This window comes from Pseudorasbora parva, chromosome 25 (assembly GCF_024679245.1).
Source record: "Pseudorasbora parva isolate DD20220531a chromosome 25, ASM2467924v1, whole genome shotgun sequence".
In the NCBI taxonomy this organism is placed as follows: domain Eukaryota; kingdom Metazoa; phylum Chordata; class Actinopteri; order Cypriniformes; family Gobionidae; genus Pseudorasbora; species Pseudorasbora parva.
Genome location: NC_090196.1, coordinates 5,640,365 through 5,661,691, shown reverse-complemented (window position 1 = coordinate 5,661,691; position 21,327 = coordinate 5,640,365). Strand labels below are relative to the sequence as shown.

The following is a 21,327-nucleotide window of genomic DNA, read 5'->3' as shown; positions in this document are numbered from 1 at the left end:
CAATAGTTTGGGGTCAGTTAATAAAAAAATAAAAAAAAGCTTTTATTTAGCAAGGATACATTAAATTGTGAAGAAGAAAAATTGACAATAAAGACTTTATATTGTTACAAAATTGTTTTATTTCAAATAAATGCTGTTTATATTTTAACTTTATATTTAATCAACTTATAAAATAACTTTATATTTATCAAAGAATCCTGGAAAAAATGATGGTTCTCATCTCAACGCTGATAATAATCATAAATGTTATTTGAGCAACAAATCGTTAGAAGGATTTCTAAAGGATCATGTGACACTGAAGACTGGAGTAATGATGCTGAAAATTCAGTTTTGATCACATAAATTACATTATTACACGGCTCTGTGAAATACTTGATTCTGACTGGTCAATCACGCATTTCAGCGGTATGTTATTTCCAGATAACAACCGCTCATCCGGGTACTATGAGTTATCTTGACCGGTGCTACTACTGTGCTTAACGCTGGCGCCATCTTGTGGCCGTTAAATACTTAAACAGCTGTGGCTACAATGGAAGACTTCAAGGCACATTTCCTTTATAAAGTTTTTAATATGGATATTTTTCTTACACTAACGCAACGATTCGAATCAGAAGGCTCTATTAACCCATCAGAGCCGTGTGGAGCGCGTTATTTGACGGACAGCTGCATTTTTTATGGACTTCAAAAACAGTTAAAACTACTGCTTGGATTAACGTTACCCTGGACTTTTTAAATATAACTGATTGTATTTGTCTGAAAGAAGAATGTCATATACACCTATAATGACTTGAGGGTGAGTAAATCATAGGCTTGGTTTCATTTTTGGGTGAACTAACCCTTTCAGCATTCATTTTCAACATTTAGCAGCAATAGATAAAGGCTTAAAGCGGTTGGAACTGTTTCTTCGCGGAAGCTTTGCGCAAGAGCTAATCAAATATTCTCAATCTCAAGACAATATTTTGTGTCTAATAATTATTTATTTGAGACTAGTAGCTGTGTAATAAGCGGGATAATGTCCACCCAGCTGGTTGTTATTGCAGAATAAACCCCGACAGAGTGATGGGTCTTGCATTACAACCGGCTGGGTGGACATTATCCCTTAATTATCAGATATACTCGCATATAAAACAATTATTTTAAATTGACAAGATTTCTGTTTTACTGCATTACTGGTCAATTAAATGTAGCCTCCGTGAGCATAAGAGACTATGGAAGCTAATTCCTGCCACAAGAAAAAAAAACATGCTTTTATAAAGCATAATTATGCTATAACAGACTGAAATTATGGCATAGTATGCTACATTTATGAGAAAAGTATGTGGTAATTGCCATAATTATGTAAATGTCTACTTTTTATATCATAATTAAAGTTTATTAAAGCATGATTGTTTTAGCTTATGTGGTGGAAATGAGCTTCTTTTAAAACTAAAATGTTAAATATAGCAATGTCAATTTAAATTAGTGGTCAAAATTGTCAAAGATTCAATAAAAAAAAGTAAAAATAAATAAATACAGAAGATATATACATTTTTGTTTTACATTTTTAAAATGTTATATTTAAAATTCAAGCATTAAAGCTCCTATTTGATCATATTTGATGAATCTGTCGTGGGAGCATTGGGATTTCTGCCATTAAACACACTTCTGCGCCCTCTGCTGGTGGTCATGTCAGTAGCAGGGGCTCTACAGCTGCAGTTTGTTTTCGTAGAGTATGAAGACTCTGAAGGCCAGTCATGATGCAGCGCTGCTGAAGGTGGAGGAAGTGAGCCGGCAGCTGAAGGAGGAGAGACTGAAGAGTTTACAGCTGGAGACACAGATTCAGAACAGAGCTCTGGACCAGAGACACACACAAGAGGTACAGCGGCCGTCATACACACACCCTTTATATACATCAGTGCTGCGAATGATAGAATAACAATTCAAATAAAGTAGAATATGTAACAGTTGTAATTGCTTTCATTTTAATTGTGGTGATTTGATGTTAATTGTTTTTACTTTCTAGTTTTGCTAAATAGTTTTGTCTTTCTTTAGTTACAAGAGAGAATCCAAGATTTGGAAAAGGAGAGAGACTTGCTCAAGGAAAACTGTGATAAATTAGTGAAAAGGTGAGCATTTATTATAACACTAATAACTAAACATGTATAGTAGACCACTTACTAGTGGTGTTTGTTACTGACACTATTATTATTATTATGCCCATGCATTAAACGAATTCTTATCATCGTGTGACTGGATTTCTTTTTGCCTGTTGCAATAGTGCGTTCGATGTGAGTCAGGAGCAGAAATGGAGAACGAGAGAACAGCAGCTCAAACTGCAGATCGCCCAGCTGGAGATGGCTTTAAAATCTGACCTCACGGATAAAAACCAGATCCTGGATAAGATCAAGGCAGAGAGAGGTAACTGCGCACATGACTGCAGGTGCTTTAAAACGGCTGGTGTGTTAGACTCATTGTTGTTTTATTGTCACTGAAGATGTAAATGAAAAAGTGATGGAAGAAAACAAGCAACTTCAGCTCCGGTACCTGGAGCAGAAACAACAACTGGATGAAATTAAAGATCGCATGAAGTTCTTTACCAAGGTAGAGATGAAGGAATGGTTCACCCAGAAAGAAAGTTGAAAACAATAAAGATGATTTAATGTGATGCCTGAATGATCTGATGCTGTTCTCTAAAGGAGAGTGAAATAGATGCAGCTGAACTCAGCGAAGCCCTGATGCTTATAAAGGTAAATACTTACCTAACAGGCTCAAGCAAAATTCAGAATTGGCCTCCATTCAATTCATGAATTTGAATTTAATTGACTCCGCCCGCACAGGAAGTTGAATTTGAATGACAGGAAGTGGAATTAATTCATGACAATTCAAAGAATTTCCACACAGTCACACAACAGAAAGAATGTGTTGAGTCTCACACACATTCAGTGTTAGGAAGGTTACTCTGGAAATATAATCGCTTACTGTTCGAAGTTACACATTATCAATGTGGTTTGGACTACTTTATCAATGCAAAGCAATTTCCTTTTTATATAGTAATATTTAATATTTTACTATAGTAACTAATTGAATTACATATTTTACCTCAGTAATACAACAATTACATTAATTTTGTAATTTAATAACCATTTCATTACACGTATCTACACTATTAAATCTTAAGTATCTAAATTATGGTAATATTATTACACATAATATTTAAGCTGTTTTTATGAAGAATTAAATATTATTAGTGGATTGTGCTTTTTTAATTTAAATTGTCTTTGAAAAAAATATATAAATTACAGTAAATGGAAATGACTATGATATTTAGTTAATAGTCTGTTTGATGCTGGCACAAGTAGTAAAAAACGTATTATTGCACTAGCATTAGCAAAGTTATTGCTCACTGAATAATAATAATAATACTTGCAGTTATTCACATCACAACCTTACCATAAGCTCTATTCTTCTGCACAATGGTAACAGTCAAAACTTCAACATAAAAATGATTTCAAATGTCAAACATAAATGAACATTATACATTAAAAGATGTTTCCCTTCACTCAAAAACACATTAAAAAACACTTAATTTCAATATTAATCTCCATTTCCAGCCATATGCAAAGCGCGCTGGGAACTAACAATGGTGTCTCTAAATAAAACTGCACAATTGATCTAAATCTCTTCAACTAAACAAGTAATCTTATTTTTCCTTAATTTTATTAGCTTAATCGGTTCCTCAATTGAAGCCTCAAAATTGCTTACATTTCCTTAAAAAAATTAGGAAAGTGTATCTCTTGGTTTTATATCTATACAACAATATATAATACAGGGAGTGCAGAATTATTTGGCAAGTTGTATTTTTGAGGATTAATTTTATTATTGAACAACAACCATGTTCTCAATGAACACAAACTCATTAATATCAAAGCTGAATATTTTTGGAAGTTTTAGTTTTAGCTATTTTAGGGGGATATCTGTGTGTGCAGGTGACTATTACTGTGCATAATTATTAGGCAACCTAACAAAAAACAAATTTATACCCATTTCAATTATTTATTTTTACTAGTGAAACCAATATAACATCTCAACATTCACAAATATACATTTCTGACATTCAAAAACCAAACAAAAACAAATCAGTGACCAATATAGCCACCTTTCTTTGCAAGGACACTCAAAAGCCTGCCATCCATGGATTCTGTCAGTGTTTTGATCTGTTCACCATCAACATTGCGTGCAGCAGCAACCACAGCCTCCCAGACACTGTTCAGAAAGGTGTACTGTTTTCCCTCCTTGTAAATCGCACATTTGATGATGGACCACAGGTTCTCAATGGGGTTCAGATCAGGTGAACAAGGAGGCCATATCATTAGATTTTCTTCTTTTATACCCTTTCTTGCCAGCCACGCTGTGGAGTACTTGGACGCGTGTGATGGAGCATTGTCCTGCATGAAAATCATGTTTTTCTTGAAGGATGCAGACTTCTTCCTGTACCACTGCTTGAAGAAGGTGTCTTCCAGAAACTGGCAGTAGGACTGGGAGTTGAGCTTGACTCCATCCTCAACCCGAAAAGGCCCCACAAGCTCATCTTTGATGATACCAGCCCAAACCAGTACTCCACCTCCACCTTGCTGGCGTCTGAGTCGGACTGGAGCTCTCTGCCCTTTACCAATCCAGCCACGGGCCCATCCATCTGGCCCATCAAGACTCACTCTCATTTCATCACTCTCATTTCATCTCATTTCAGACTTTCTGCCTTTCTTACCTTGGCCATGTCTCTGAGTATTGCACACCTTGTGCTTTTGGGCACTCCAGTGATGTTGCAGCTCTGAAATATGGCCAAACTGGTGGCAAGTGGCATCTTGGCAGCTGCACGCTTGACTTTTCTCAGTTCACGGGCAGTTATTTTGCGCCTTGGTTTTTCCACACGCTTCTTGCGACCCTGTTGACTATTTTGAATGAAATGCTTGATTGTTCGATGATCACGCTTCAGAAGCTTGGCTATTTTAAGACTGCTGCATGCCTCTGCAATATATCTCACTATTTTTGACTTTTCTGAGCCTGTCAAGTCCTTCTTTTGACCCATTTTGCCAAAGGAAAGGAAGTTGCCTAATAATTATGCACACCTGATATAGGGTGCTGATGTCATTAGACCACACCCCTTCTCATTACAGAGATGCACATCACCTAATATGCTTAATTGGTAGTAGGCTTTCCAGCCTATACAGCTTGGAGTAAGACAACATGCATAACGAGGATGATGTGGTCAAAATACTCATTTGCCTAATAATTCTGCACTCCCTGTATATATAAAAATATACAGACTATTTTTTAATTATGACCCCTCAATGTTGTTTAATTAGTTTTGTTCCAATGTTATTTTCATTTCAAAGTAATCAAATAACACAAAGTTGTTGTAAATGATGTTATCATTAATTCCAATGCAAAACTCACAGAGCAAAACTGATGCATCTAATTCTCAATCACTCCTCAAATGTGTTATCAGTTTACACGCACGTTCTTAAGTCGATTATGCCTAATAAGCCGACAACGAACATTCATATGGTCATGTAAACGCGGTAACGCATTTTCTTTTATCGGAGTAAGGTCATAAACGGCGTAAGCATAAACCGGTCGGGACAGGACTTTTTTTGCCTCTTACCCCGATTTCGCGCTGCATGTTAACGCATTAACCTGCTTTCTGTCGGCTTATTGAAGTGCATATGCGCGAGGTGACAAAAACGCAAACTTAGAGCAGATTTAAACGAATCCAGACAGAGCGAGCGAGCGTGATATTGTGCATATCACAAATGCAGACTCTTTTAAAACCCAGAGCATTGTAAAGATGTGTTCTTCTCTTCTCATGCAGCAGAAGTAGAAGAGGTTCAGTCCAAACGCTGCATCTGGAGCTGCATGAGGGATAATATGAGCCGTGAATCTCCCGCTGACACACTTTATTAACATCACAACTGACGTAACATTTGAAAAACTGAGTCAGATATACGGAGATTAAGGAAATAACCCGGTTTATTAATAAAGTCATGTAAACGCGGTTTACTTGCATTGTCAGTTTACTGGTTTGCATGTAAAGGGGAAAACTGATTATTTCAATAAGCTGATTTTTTTATCAGCTTACTGGTGTGCATGTAAATGCACCCATTGAGTCTGCACCGTTCTGGTCTGAAGATCTTTCCTGCGACACTAAAGATTATCTCAACAGGTGCAGATGAAGCTGTATGTATATTAATTTCTTTGAATTTTTCTTGAATTTAAATTCTGCTTCCTTTAATTCAAATTTGAATTGTAATTCTAGATCCTGTTTTTTTACATCATTTCAAAGTCAAAAATTGAATTGGAATTTGGGAGTCATTTCCAGTTCAATTCTGAATTGTGCCAAGCCTTGACTTTTGAACAGTAGTGTGTACAGCCAAACATATTTCTTCTATAGATATTCTCATTGTTTTTTGTCTGTCTTGATGACCGTGTAAGGTTCGTAGGAGTCAGAAGAGTGGAGAGCTTGGCTTCCTGGAGAAGGTGGATGAAGATTTGAAAGGGGACGTGGAGCGATCTTTGAGGGAACTGCAGGCTACTCATGCTGAGACCATCCAAGAGCTGCAGAAGACCAGGAACATGCTCATCCTCCAACACAAGATCAATAAAGACTATCAGGTTTGAGCAATTCTTGCACTGATAAATCGAAATGGCTTCACGTTGTTGATAGCAAATGCACTCAAGCTCATCTGTTCACCTATGGGTGTCTGAAAACGAGGTGTATTTAGGTGCATTGTTGGCACGTTGCTATTTTGAGGAACTAAAAATGACTGAGCCATTGACCAACACAAACCTGCTCTAAAGTCAATAGTGTTATTGCTGGTTAACTTTATTTCTTTCAGAAATAATAGAAAATAACAATAGATGTGTCAATGTGTCAAGAGGATTAAATTAACCTTTAGCATCCGTGTCTTTGGTGAAAAAAAGCCCCAAAAGTAGGTGCACAATCAACTGCAAATTGCTCCAAATTAGACTCAATTTTGGTATGAAACACACTTTCCACAATTCAATCGATTCCCAGAGGATAAATAGGTAGTTAACATTTTATCTCTTGAAAATACACCACAGTATGGAACAGTCTTGAGTCTTGTTTGGTCCATGTTTTCTGGGTCTTGGTCTTGTCTTAGACAAGAGCATTTGGGAGCATTTGGATTCGGACATGATCCTCTTCTGTGCTCGGTCTTGACTCAAACTCAACCTACTAAGGTCTCAGCTTGAACTTGGACTCAAATGAGCAGGTCTCGACTGCAACACTGGGTTATAAACTTAATTTCATGTTATAGGGTTAGTTCACCCCAAAATTCTCATAATTTGCTCTCCCTCAAGCCATCCTTGGTGTATATGACTTTCTTCTTTTAGCCGAACACAATCAGTTATGTTAAAAATATCCTGGCTCTTCCAAGCTTTATAATGGGAGTGGAGGCTAACTTGGATTTTGAAGCCCAAAAAAGTGCATCCATCCATCATTAAAGTAATCCATACGGCTCCAGGGGGTTAATAAAAGCCTTATAAAGCGGAGCCATGCATTTTTTTAAGAGACATATTGTGGCAAAGGGGGCGTGGTTCTGCGAGGTCTGCAGCGGGAGAGAGAGCTCAGAGCGGAGCGGCAGGTAAGTAGGTCAAGCACAGATGAGGAACACCTGTTTCTGATTGCAGTAATTGGCAGGGAGAGAGTCGGGAGAGAGAGTTGGACTGGGACTTTGCGTGCACAGCAGAGAAACTGAGAGACTGACACAGAGAGTCTTATTGAGAAGGAGCAATCCATCGTGGAGAAACTGAGTTATCACACACCCACGTGTGTTTATTTGTTTTGAAAAGACTGAATAAAGAGAGCGAGTCCCAGTCAAAGCCGACCCGTCTTCTTCCTTCCTTTCATCAAAGAACCTCACTACACATATCCATATTTATAACTTTATAAACTGTAATAATGGGTTTCCTGTAATAGCCATATTCAAGTCTAGTTACGGGAAAAGAGTGTGCATGACATAGGTCAGAGGTCACTCTTCCGCTGGAACTATAACTCTGATTGTGTTTTACTGAAAGAAGAAATTCATATACACCTAGGATGGCTTAAGAGGGAGTAAATTATGGGATCATTTTCCTTTTTGGGTGAAGTATCCCTTTAACTTTAAGGGTTTGCTCTTCTCTATATACATATATATTGCTCACATATGGCGGTTGTATTTAAACATCAATGTTTTTAAAGGCTGAAGTTGAAGTGGTCACTCGCACGATGGATGATCTGAAACTTGAATATGAATTAAAGACGGAGAAGCTGGCTCAGCTTCTGGACATGAGAGCTGCCAAGATAAAGAAACTTGAAGGTTTAACTGCATCCAAATATAATCTTCAGATTCCTGATATTGCCCAAACTAACAGATGTGCTTACTAAAACTAATTATTCCTGTGTCCTTCCAGCCCAGCTGAAAGACGTTGCGTATGGAACCAAGACCCATGTTTTCAGACCTGATGTAAACAGTGATGACGTTACAGATGAGTTCGATGGACCCCTCCACTTGGCTCGTGGTGAGAACCTTCTGGAAATTCATTTGGGAAGAGCGCAGTTCGCTCCCGAAGCTGTAGAAAGTCTAAAGGACAAAGATCCGTCCACCTTCTGCACATATGCCTTCTACGACTTCGAGCTGCAGTCCACAGCTGTGGTTCGAGGTGCCCGTCCAGCGTACCGCTTCACTTCTCAATATCTCGTGAGAGTGGATGAGCTCTTTTTGAACTATCTCCACACCAGCTCTGTTACCGTGGAGGTTCAGCTCGCCGAGGGGTTGAGTTTCCGCACGGTGGCCGCTGGTCAGCTCAGGTTAAATCAACTGCTGGAACGAGATGGGAAGGTGTTTGGTACCATTCAGTTAGTGGGTGAGTCTTTAGACTGTCTTCTGACATTTTAGTTTGACCAAAATGTTTTTTTTTGGTTGCTATTTAAATGGTTAGTTCACCCAAAAATTTAATTTCTTTCATTAATGACTCACCCCCATGTCGTGCCACACCCGTAAGACCTCCTGTTCATCTTCAGACACAGTTTAAGATATTTTAGATTTAGTCCGAGGCCTTTCTGTCCTTTGAATGTAAGTGTATGCACACTTGCTGTCCATGTCCAGAAGGGAATGAAAACATCATCAGAGTAGTCCATGTGAGACATCAGTGGGTTAGTTTGACTCTTTTGAAGCGTCGACAATACATTTTGGTCCAAAAATAACCAAAAATACGACTATTCAGCATTGTCTTCTCTTCCGCGTTTGTTTTCAAACCTCAAATAAAGAATCAAACTGTCGTGAATCAGCAGATTGATTCGTGATTCGTATCGCCAATGTCGCGTGATTTCAGCAGTTTGCCGGTTTGACACGCGAGCCGAATCTTGATTCATGACCGTTTGATTCTTTATTTGAGGAACACGGAAGAGAAGACAATGCTAAATAAAGTCGTATTTTTTGTTATTTTTGGACCAAAATGTATTGTCGACGCTTCAAAAGAGTAACTAACCCACTGATGCCACATATGGACTACTTTGATGATGTTTTCATTCCCTTCTGGACCTGGACAGCAAGTGTGCACACACTTACATTCAAAGGACAGAAAAGCCTCGGACTAAATCTAAAATATCTTAAACTGTGTTCTGAAGATGAACGGAGGTCTTGGGGGTGTGGAACAACATTGGGGTGAGGAGTTAATGACAGAAATTTCATTTTTGGGTGAACTAACCCTTTAAGGAAGTGTTCACTCAACACTAAAAAAGTATTTACCGTTTTTGAAGTTCCAAACACGAGTGTCTAATCCTTCTCCTGGAGGGCCACTGTCCTGCAGAGTTTATCACTCATAGATGTATATGTAGATATCTCATTAGTGACTGTTTCTATGGGCTGCTATATGTAGCCGTCCGCCAGTTTAAACGGCAAAGCCGGCCGTGAACGCGCTTTGTGAACTTTCAAATGTCAAACTGCATGCGCCAGCAGAGCGCTGCCAAGGCAGAGAAACAGTGCATATGGAGACGCCCGTCCGTTGTGCATTTTGGCAGCGTTTGTCTCGCTGATCACTCGTAGCTGAACCGTGAAATCATTCATTTAAAGGGTTACTTCAGCGATTAGCATATGGCTTTGTATCAGTAAAAACCCTGGAGTATATTCAAAATATTGTGCTTTCCCCCCTCATATCCCCCTGAGACGAGAGATTTATGCATTTTATTTCTGGAAAAATTCCTCCTATGATGCAAATTGATGATTTTTGCATCATAGGAGGAATGTTTGGCCAAAGGCTAAAGACTACAGCCAGCAGAGGGAGCCATTTCCGCATGTTTTGAACCCGCGCATGAGGGATGGAGATCACACTCACAGCTCAGCTCAGCTGCAGGCACTCATTTAAACGGAGGTATGGTGAGCAATGTAAGTCTTTTAACTTCTCAAATTAATTTCTATGAAAGTTAAGCTTGCAAAGGCATAAACTGAAACGCACCAGACTGAAGTCGCGTTGTGAATGTATGCCGCGAGTGCAGTCGCGATTACCTCAGCTCTCATCACGAGAGCTCATCAGCTCATTTATCTGACTCCTGCAGTTAGTGCTCAGCGCTGTGATACTCGCGCGGCGACTCACTCATCATATTGAACAGAAACGTTCAGGTTTTAATTGTAGTGTCTTCTCCAACTCAGTCACAGTAATCCAGGAGGTGGCTTTGGGAATGGCCTCACAGGGCAGCGAGGCATTCTGGGAATTGTAGTCTTTCATCCCCATGGGACAAAAATACATTTTCTGTCTTTTCTCAGTCTAGAAAGCACCAAATTCAAAAATAATTTCACATTTCTACTACATTGATGACCCAGTTTAAATACAGGTTCATCTTCCCAGCGCTGAAGTACCCCTTTAAACAGGCCTTGGAAGTTTGGGCAAAATCTTCCGGCAGTGATGTGTTTTCGTGTATTTTATTATTTATTTCACAGTGCTGGATGTCATGTGGTGATTGTGAAACACAAGGAACACTGCACCAAATGAGCTTATAGTGAAATTTGTTATTTTTCATGTTGATCAGGTCAATTTAATCAAGAACTATGCACCGTAGCTTTAATTCAGTGCGAGCATCGCGGCAAAAATAGACAACAGACTCACTGAAAGAAATGAAAGCTTATATATAACAGCAGAAATATGTCAGTTTCTCTTTATTAAATGCTCTTACATTTAGTTTAATTATACCACTTTCAAAGGTCAATGTTTGTTTTCACATATGTTTTCAAGTTCTTGAATACTGGGAATTGAAATTCAAGAACCATGAAGCCTGTTGTTACTAACAAATGTTACGTGTTTTTGTGTAGATCAAAACATTATAATTGCTAAACTAACACAACGCCCCAGTCTCACCTGAGAACGTTTTTTCGGGAAGTTAAATCGCACTGGCTTTACAGAGTTTCACAGAGGCTGCGCAGGCGTAGTGTTCTTTTTATTTTATTTTATGCGAGTGATGATTGACAGCATCTGAAGTGTTGACGTGTGTTGACTGTTTTAAAATGGCGGCTCGTCAATGTGCCTGGAGCGTTCGAATGAGGCATCTACGTATAAATATCATATGTTATCATATTATACATACTATCACATATACATATTATGATGTTATCACTTATCCTAATTAAACACACATGAACCAGCTAATCGAGGTCTTTAAGGCCTACTGGAATGCCTTGAAATGCACAGCAGTATTCATGCAATAATATAATTTCCACTGAAACAGGAAGACAGGGTGGGACATATCAATCAGCTCCTCCCCTTTTTTAACATAGCCAATAGCATTAAGTTTATATCACAGCTCAGCCAGAGGAGCGAATAAGCCACAGTTTTCCTCTAATCGTTTCTCCGTCTAATGTTCTCCATTACTGTGGAGACATTCATGCGAAACCAGACTTCATTCACCGACCCCAAGCATATTTACTTTGTCTTTGTCTTTTTGTAAATGTGTGAACAAGCGACCGATTTCAGCCGCAGCTTCAGCGTCTGTTTATAATGTTGGTGGAGGGGTATAAAGGTAAAATAATGCTTTAAAGAATTGCAAGCGTAGGGTAAGATTTGTGAATGTGTACATAAGATTGCAAGCGTAAATAAAATTTGCATGGCCAAGATAAGTTTTGTAAAGGTGTAAATTGCCTTTCAAGTGGAAGAAAAAAAATATTTGCAGCATTTTACTGTTACTCAAAAGTGAAATTCATATAGTGCGAAAACAGAGTCAGGAACTGCGAAATAGATTGACCGTGTAAAACCAACCTTTGTGTAAAAAAAATAAACTGTTGCAAATGTCTAAATGACTTGTTGTGTGCGTAGGGCAAAAAAAGTCTCCCAAAATCAACCGATTTGTACAGTTCCGTCTGTTTACAGTTTTGGCACGATTCTGTCACTGACTGAGTTTTTCAAGCGCGAGGAGGAAGGCGGGTCCACCTTCTTCTGGAGCCAATCAAATGAGCTGCTCGATTTACTCTTATCTGATTGGTTCAAGAAAAACCTCAGACGCCAGAACACATCTTTATCTTCATTTTACTTTTAATGCACAAATACATTTAAATAAATACTGATTGCTAAATAAACAGTGCATCATAGGCTTATGTTTTCCTCCTGAATTTCGAGCTGGTGTAGTCATTGGTTTGGAATTGTATTAAATCTTTGTTGTATCTGTTGTTTTTGCTTGCAAATCGATGTTCACAGATGTGCAATGCTTTTGGCCATATTTTGGCGAAAGAAACGTGTCAAAAGGGTAAGCGCAAAAAAATGGAAGTCAGAAGATAACAGTAAGACTAACAGATTCATTCTAAAAGCCCCAAAAAAATATTCTGAAAGTTTTTGATTTTATGGCGACTTTAATAGGCCTACTAGAAACTTCGAGACAGATGTTTTGAGGCAATTTGGAGCTAAACTCTGCAGGACAGTGGCCCTACAGGAGCAGTATTGGACACTTCTATTACTCTAAGCACAGAAAAGAGAAGTTTAACAGAATGCCCAAGCTGCTCCTTTTCATATAACACAAAAATAAAGGTCCTTTATTGGCATTGATGGTTCTTTTAATGCATAAAAGGTGCTTGTGGTTATTAAGATGTTTTTAAAACTAAGAAAAAAATGTTTCTTTTAAGATCTGATCACTTCTATGGGGAACCTATAATTGTTCTTCTATGGCAGGGTTCCTCAAGTCCAGCCCTGGAGGGCCACTGTCCTGCAGAGTTTAGCTCAAACCAGTGATCAGACTTACTTGCCTGCATTTTTCTAGTAACTCTGAAGAGCTTGACTGGCTTGTTCAGGTGTGTTTGATTAAAGTTGGAACCAAACTTTGCAAGGTAGTGGGCTCTCCAGGACCGGACTTGAGGAACCCTGGTGTATGGCATCACTGTGTTATCCCCTTTTTGGATCCTTTGACAGTTTAAATCACTTTCACTTTCATTTCACTCCTAAAGTAAAACTATCAGAAAGTGCTTTCCATCTGTTTGTAGGTGTTACAGATGAGATCCAGGTGTTTGGTACTCTAGAGTACTGGCTCAAACTGAGAGTTCCTATGGATCAAGCCATTCGCCTTTATAAGGAGAGAGTCAAAGCACTTGGTTACCTCAACACACGCACGAGAGACAGCCAGGTACTGTTTTAAACACATCTAGAGCACGGGTTCCTACTGTAACACATGTCTAAAGTACTTAATCTTTTTACTTTCTTCTTCAGGCTTTATTGGTTCCTGTCCCCAGTTCCTCATCATTGATGGATGGTGATCTAAATGAGCTAAACGTCACCGTACACTTATGCTGTGATCTCAAATCCAGAGGTCCTCACACTCAACCCAGCCCCTATGTCATCTACAAACTCTACGACTTCCCTGACCACGATACGCCAATCATATCCTCCACCAATGAGCCACAGTTTGAAGATCACACGGTCTACCCGGTGGCCATGAACTCTGACCTCGATGCGTTTCTGAGGTCAGAGGCTCTGGTGTTGTATGTGTTTGATGATTTAGATGCCGTGGACCAGCTGTATCTGGGGAAGGCCAGAGTACCGCTCATCTTGCTGGCACATGATGAAACCATCACTGGTGAGGACGAACAATATCTCATGATATAGTTTTACAAATTCCAGTTAAATCAAAATGAAAGTTTGGTATCTTCTAGGTCTTGTTAGTGAGCCTTAAGGTTATCCATATGCTAGTTTACTCCTAAACCAGGGGTTTCCAAGTCCTGCTCCAGGAGGACCAATGTCCTGCAGAGTTTAGCTCCAACCAGTTCCAAAAACTTGCATAGAAATGTCTAGAAAAGCTGCATTAAGGCAAGCCACCAAGGTTAGCAAAAAAATAGAGGAACACTGCGTCATGCAGTCCAATTTTTTTATGTATTTCAATGGATGAGAGGCTTTACTGCTTTTGTGGGAAAACAGATCATTATTTAATGAATCGACAGCCTATTGACTTATCATTTTTGACATAAACTAATGTTTAAGAGCAAAAATGTTTGGATCTATTTTTAGAAAAAAAAAAGAAATTATAAGAGAAGTCACGGACAATTGCGTGACAGGAATGAATTTGTTAATGGCATTATGGCATAACGTCTATGGTATCCGCAAACAGTGATTGACAGTGCTGTAATGTGATTGCTTATCCAAGTTAGCCGTTACGCTTTCTCCACGGACCCTCAGTTCACAATGCTGTTGCAGATGAATATAATGTGGGTAGCATATCTTTTCGTCAGGTTAGATACTGATAATTAATCACTCAAAACCCTTTATCTAAACCTCTCTACTTAGTCTGTATCTCTCATCCGCTATGTTTGTAGTTTAAAACGTTTTATTCACATTTGTATTTCTAATCGAAGTCCTCATCTACAGTGCAATGGTTTGTGGGCAAAATCAGCGGTTAGATTGCATGGATCTGCAATTCGGACTCTAACCTGATAAAGTAGACAATCCTGGTAACTTTGGAAGACTCGTATCAACATACCATTAATTCCAATTTCAGATACATGTCTAATTCTGATAGCATGTGAACTGGGCTGCAGCACATCTCTGTTTTTAGTTGGTGTGATTAATTACAGATGGGTGTTTGAGCTAATCTCTGCAGGACAGTCCTAAACACTAACTAAAAAAAGAAAGAGAAAAAAAGCAAATCTTTCTTTATATATACTGTATATATAAAATTACTGAGTCAACACAGGCGGCGATAACATTTTTTGTCAAATAAAATGCTTCTAGATCGAGACGGTCCCACCCTCAAATACCACCTGCTACTAACTAGACATAGGAAGTATAGCAACAGCCAATCATGATTTGTCTGTGCCTTGAATTAAGCTAATGTTCATAATTATTTATTTATTAATTGTATTTATTATATTTATTTAGTGTAGTTTTGTTTGTGTGCTTATTTATGTGTTTAATTATTTAATAAGAAATGCATTTTGGGTTTATGTAATTTTAATTAATTACGTTTATTTTAAGTTTTAAGTGTAGAATTTAACAAATTTTTTTAACTTTAGAGATGTTTATATATGGTTTGCTGTATAAATATGACAAGAATGCTGATTTTACAGTTTTATTTATTTTTCAGCATAGAGCTTTTAGTATTTATATATTGTTTTGTGATTTTGTGTTTTTTAAGGTATGTTTGAGCTTACAGACCCTGCTGGACTCCCCAGCGGCCAAATCAGTGTGACGCTGAAATGGAAGTTCACGTACCTCCCTCCAACATCCTCAGCTATCACCACAACACACACCAAGATCACCGGCGGGACGGCACCAGAGAGACAGACTTCCCAAGACGAGGAGAAAACACAGACAGAGACACAACCGATGGTCAAAGTCCCTCCGATAATACCTCAGCCCACTGTTTCTGAGGTGACACCATGCCCAAAACTTCCATTAAAGGTGTTGAAACCATGCCCAAACACTTGTTGAAATAATGTGCATAAAAGATGATATAGAATATAAAACAGTGTATACTTGCCCACTACGGGTCTCTGTAGGTGGTCAACAGGTGTTTTTTATCAAACCTATTGGGTGTTTTAGCACAGTTGGAGCGTTGTAACAACCAATCAGCATCCAGGGCCCTACATAAATCAATATTGAATGCTTGTTTTGGTTTTGCAATTATATAATTTTTTTCTTCTTGTTCTTCATTCTAGAGTCCATTGCCCAAACCCAGACAGCGAACTCTACCGAAATCAACCGCTAAAAGAGTTTCTTTTGTGGACGTCACTGAGCTTGAAAAACAGGTAAAAGAAAAGTCTGCTCTGGTTTCATTAGTAATGTTTGCCAAGTCAAGCATCTCTATTACTAGTACTCAAATGTTGGCTTTAAATAACCCTGAGTATTAACTAGAACCATTTGTTTGAGGTGTTTTACTGATGTATTTTGTATTTTGTGTATTAATGATTACAAGATGGAGCAGACTGCAGCCTCTGATGATGATGATGATGATGATGACGATGATGATAATAAAGAGACAAGGTCATCTGTAATCCCTGTGCCAAAGGTAAGCTAAAAAAAGGTGAAGTTGAAAAAGGAAAATGGGTTGAGGAATAAACAATGTCACACTGTGTTCCTCAGACCGTCGTAGTGATGGAGGCAGGACAGGCCACTGCTGTCAGCGAGGAAGAGGAGGAGGAAGAGTCTCATTTCTCTGAGGGTCAGGTGATCACCGCCAGCTCTCAATCTGATGAGTCTGAGATTTCTGAAGAGCTGCAAGAGCCACAAACAGGTGTGTCTACTTTGTGTTATAAAAAAAACCTAACAATTCTTAAAGACATTACACATAAGCATTTACCCTATGCAATGGGATAATATATATATATATATATATATATATATATATATATATATATATATATATATATATATATATATATATATATATATATATATATATATATATATATATATATATATATATATAATGTAGGGGTCATATAATTGGTGTATGATATTTTTAATTAAAGGGATAGTTCACCCAAAAATGAAAATTATCCCATGATTAACTCTAACCTTTAAGTCATCCTATATCTATATGACATTCTTCTTTCAGACGAACACAATCAGAGTTATTAAAAAAAAAATGTTCTGGCTCTTTCAAGCTTAATAATGGCAGTGAATGGCTGTTTCTGTTTTGAAGTCCATCATATAACTGCTCCACACGGCTCCGGAGGTTAAATAATGATATTTTTCTCACACAAATGCATGGCTTCGCTTCCGAGGGCCTTTATTAACCCCCCGGAGCCATGTGGAGCAGTTATATGACGGATATAGATGCACTTTTATGGACTACAAAACAGAAACAGTCATTCACTGATTCGTCTGAAAGAAGAATGTCAGACACACCTAGGATGGCTTGAGGAGGAGTAACACATGGGATCATTTTCATTTCTGGGGGAACTATCACTTATTTTTAACCTAACTCTGAAAAGACATGTCATCAGTTTTTTTTAAAATAAATAAATAAAATAAAATATATAATAATTAAAAAAAGATGTCGAGTAAAAACGGCCTATTTTGATTTCCAATTGGTTAATTGGGGTTTGTATTTTAATTAAGTTATTATATAAAATAATTCATATAAAAATCAGTTTAGTGTTGAAATAATTTGTTTGTGTATTGATTTATTGGTTATTTACTCACCATCATGTCATTCCAAATGTATCCTTTATTTCCTCTTTGAAACAAAAAAGTAGATGTTTTAACCAATGTTCGTGCTGCCGTTTTTTTAATAAAATGTGAATGGGGATGAACAAAATGCATAAGAAAGATTTGCTGAAAATTTTGCACTCATTTTGCATTTGCATGCCTTTATTTTTGAGTATTTGTCCCCAATTAAAAATTAATGGAAAAGAGCAATTTGGACTTTATTCAAAACAGCTGAATGTCTATTTCACAGAAGAAAAAATGAGAAATACTGTATGTTAGTAATAGTGTTGTCAAAAATATCGATATTTCGATATGTATCGATACTGGAATATCTGAAACGATACGATTCTCAGTTTTTACAGTATCGATCCCAGCTGCGCTCTCCTCTCCGACCGAAAGCGAGTTTACACACACCGGCATATTCTCACTCAGCCCGGTTAACCTCTGAGCACGGCGAACGCGCGTTCTGCTGGACCTTTTCCTCATGACAGTGTGTTAGTGTTAGTGTGTGATCGTTCTGAATTTCGCGCGGGATTGCACATAAATTAATTCTACTAATCCCCGCAGATTTCGCGCTCACATCTGAAGCGCACACACCGTAATAAAGCCGCCTCTGACATGATACAAGTGCAAACATTTGCTTCTTTTTCCAGCTTATTATTGGTTAAATACACTCAAAGAATAATCAGTGCACATCTGGAAGAATATTAACGTAAACACAGTCGCAAACAGTTCAGGAAGAACGAGGAACAGGAACTGTGTTTAGGATCCATGCGTCCGTGAGTCTTAAAGGGACCGCAGTCATTTGCTATTCAAACTACAAAAAGACAAACGATCAACTGCTCTTGACTGATCAACTTGCGTAACTTCAATAGTTTCATCTGTACGCTATTGAATTTTTTACAAAAAACATTATCCAATGTTGTTTTAAATGTAATTACTATGCATTTTTTTTATTTAGTTTCTTATCTGAATGTTAGACCTACCTGAAAAAATAAAGCAGTCTATTTAATTTGTATCTTCTATTCTATTGCATTTATTTGTGCTATTGTTTGTAATCTGTTTATTTGTTCTTATTTTATTTCTGTTTACTTTTTAAATTCAGTTTACCATTCGAAATCAAGCTTCCTTGTGCTGTGTGTAAGCTATTGCAACACAATAACCCCCCAACACAAAAAATACATTGAGATAATTTTAATAGTAATTGATCAATTGATCAATAATAGTTCAAATCAAAACGATGCCCAACCCTAAGGAACATGCTGGCCACATTAATTTTTAGTAAAAAATAACAATGAATAATAACAAGTTCTGTTGTCATATTAAGCATCTTATCTTTTTTTTTTTTTTTTACTGTGGTATAGATTTAGTATCATAAGTCATAATTTTGGTATCGTGACAACACTAGTTAGTAATGACATGAAGGCGAGTGAATAATGACAGAACTTTAGGTTCAGTGTTTAAGTTGAACTCAAATTAGATTCCATGTTTCCACAAACATAAGGTGCTTCTGGAATAAAACATGCTTGTGTTATTGGTGGGCAGGAAGGCCCCTGTGCTTCGGCCCTTAGGAGAACTTGTATTCAGTAGAGCCACATGTTTCGGTAAACCAATACTTAGTGCTGAGTGTTAGTATTCAGTTTCATATGAGGAAGCAGCTGTGCTATTGTTTTTCGAACGAGATGAGAATCATTAATATTTAATTTGCTTCTGCCAATAATCTGATGTGTTTCCTGTTGACAACCAACAACATAAATGTTAATGTGTGTTGACCTTGGCCAAGAGGCTGTCTTTAAAGTGTTCATGTCTAACATCTCTCTCTCTCTTACCTTCTGTGGGCCGCTGAGACCACAGCGAGAGATGGACGACAAGAAAATAAACAATCCACTCTGTTCACAAGCGCCTTCCTTAGGAATGATCCATCTAATGATCTGCCAGTGCGTAACATTCTCTATTACCAACTGACCATAATAAAGAAAATGCTCTGTTCTCTCTGCAGACGTACAGGGTGAAGATGATGATAGCGATGACTGCATAGTTCCTGCTCAGAGCACACAGCATAAAAAACAGGTGTGTCTTTGCATAATCAATATAAAAATGCTGAAAAATGCATTAAATTAATCAAAAGTGACAGTAAAGACTTTTAAATTGTTGCAAACGATTTCTATTTCAAATAAAATGATCATGGTTTTCACAAAAATATTCAACAGCATAACCTTTTTCATCTGTGATATTAATAAGAAATGTTTTGTGGGCATATTAGAATGATTTCTGAAGGATCATGTGACACTGAAGACTGGAGTAATGATGCTGAAAATTCAGCTTTACCATTATAGGAATAACTAACATTTTATAAATTATAATAATATTTCACATTATTACTGTTTTCTAAACAAAAGTTAATGCATCCTTTGTGAGCATAAAAGACTTTCAGAACTCTTTATAACCTCAAACATTTGAAGTCATATTTATGTGCAATAGTGCCCATAAGCAATTAATAAAATAAATTACAAATTAATACATTGTTCTGCACATAAATGTCACCTGCTGCCACTGACTTGGAAAGGAATTTTGCTCGTAGGTTCTCAACCATATAATGAAACATGTTTAAAAGAAACCATTGTAAAATAATCAATTGATAATCACAAATAAATACAGTTCATCTACTGTTTGTTATCTGTTTTCAAGAACTTATCTGCTTTAAAACTACAGAGAGGAAATTGTTATACACAAAATTACCCAAATATTTGGTATCTCTGAAAAAACTATGTTGTGTATAGGCTCAGGGAAATTCACATCCTCAACACAGGATGTTGAATACTAAAACTCAAACGTGCTGCGTAACACGAGAATGAACCTCATTGGTTCCTGCTGAAGCTCAAACGTGCTGCGTAACACGAGAATGAACCTCATTGGTTCTCGCTGAAGCTCAAACGTGCTGTGTAACACGAGAATGAACCTCATTGGTTCTCGCTGAAGCTCAAACGGGCTGCGTAACACGAGAATGAACCTCATTGGTTCTCGCTGAAGCTCAAACGTGCTGTGTAACACGAGAATGAACCGCATTGGTTCTGCTGAAGCTCAAACGTGCTGTGTAACACGAGAATGAACCTCATTGGTTCTGCTCAAGCTCAAACGTGCTGCGTAACACGAGAATGAACCTCATTGATTCCTGCTGAAGCTTAAACGTGCTGTGTAACACGAGAATGAACCTCATTGGTTCCTGCTGAAGCTCAAACGTGCTGCGTAACACGAGAATGAACCTCATTGGTTCTCGCTGAAGCTCAAACGTGCTGCGTAACACGAGAATGAACCTCATTGGTTCCTGCTGAAGCTCAAACGTGCTGCGTAACACGAGAATGAACCTCATTGGTTCCTGCTGAAGCTCAAACGTGCTGCGTAACACGAGAATGAACCTCATTGGTTCCTGCTGAAGCTCAAACGTGCAGTGTAACACGAGAATGAACCTCATTGGTTCCTGCTGAAGCTCAAACGTGCTGCGTAACACGAGAATGAACCGCATTGGTTCCTGCTGAAGCTCAAACGTGCTGCGTAACACGAGAATGAACCTCATTGGTTCCTGCTAAAGCTCAAACGTGCTGCGTAACACAAGAATGAACCGCATTGGTTCTGCTGAAGCTCAAACGCGCTGCGTAACACAAGAATGAACCGCAT

The 21,327-nt window shown here is 38.0% G+C and overlaps 1 protein-coding gene across 3 annotated transcripts in view; it reads left to right on the top strand.

The window, feature by feature from the left end:
* Positions 1–21,327, top strand: part of rpgrip1l (RPGRIP1 like) — a 38,166-nt gene that overhangs the window by 4,834 nt on the left and 12,005 nt on the right. For 2 of the 3 annotated variants that reach the window (XM_067436010.1, XM_067436012.1), the window contains exons 8-22: positions 1,709–1,855; positions 2,032–2,105; positions 2,258–2,397; positions 2,474–2,580; positions 2,676–2,726; positions 6,469–6,648; positions 8,237–8,354; positions 8,449–8,901; positions 13,494–13,633; positions 13,717–14,083; positions 15,635–15,900; positions 16,158–16,247; positions 16,415–16,507; positions 16,582–16,732; positions 19,652–19,722. In XM_067436010.1, coding sequence (XP_067292111.1) covers positions 1,709–1,855; positions 2,032–2,105; positions 2,258–2,397; positions 2,474–2,580; positions 2,676–2,726; positions 6,469–6,648; positions 8,237–8,354; positions 8,449–8,901; positions 13,494–13,633; positions 13,717–14,083; positions 15,635–15,900; positions 16,158–16,247; positions 16,415–16,507; positions 16,582–16,732; positions 19,652–19,722 — 2,448 coding nt within the window. The remainder of the gene's footprint in view (positions 1–1,708; positions 1,856–2,031; positions 2,106–2,257; positions 2,398–2,473; positions 2,581–2,675; positions 2,727–6,468; positions 6,649–8,236; positions 8,355–8,448; positions 8,902–13,493; positions 13,634–13,716; positions 14,084–15,634; positions 15,901–16,157; positions 16,248–16,414; positions 16,508–16,581; positions 16,733–19,651; positions 19,723–21,327) is intronic. The other variant, XM_067436011.1, reaches the window with a different exon arrangement.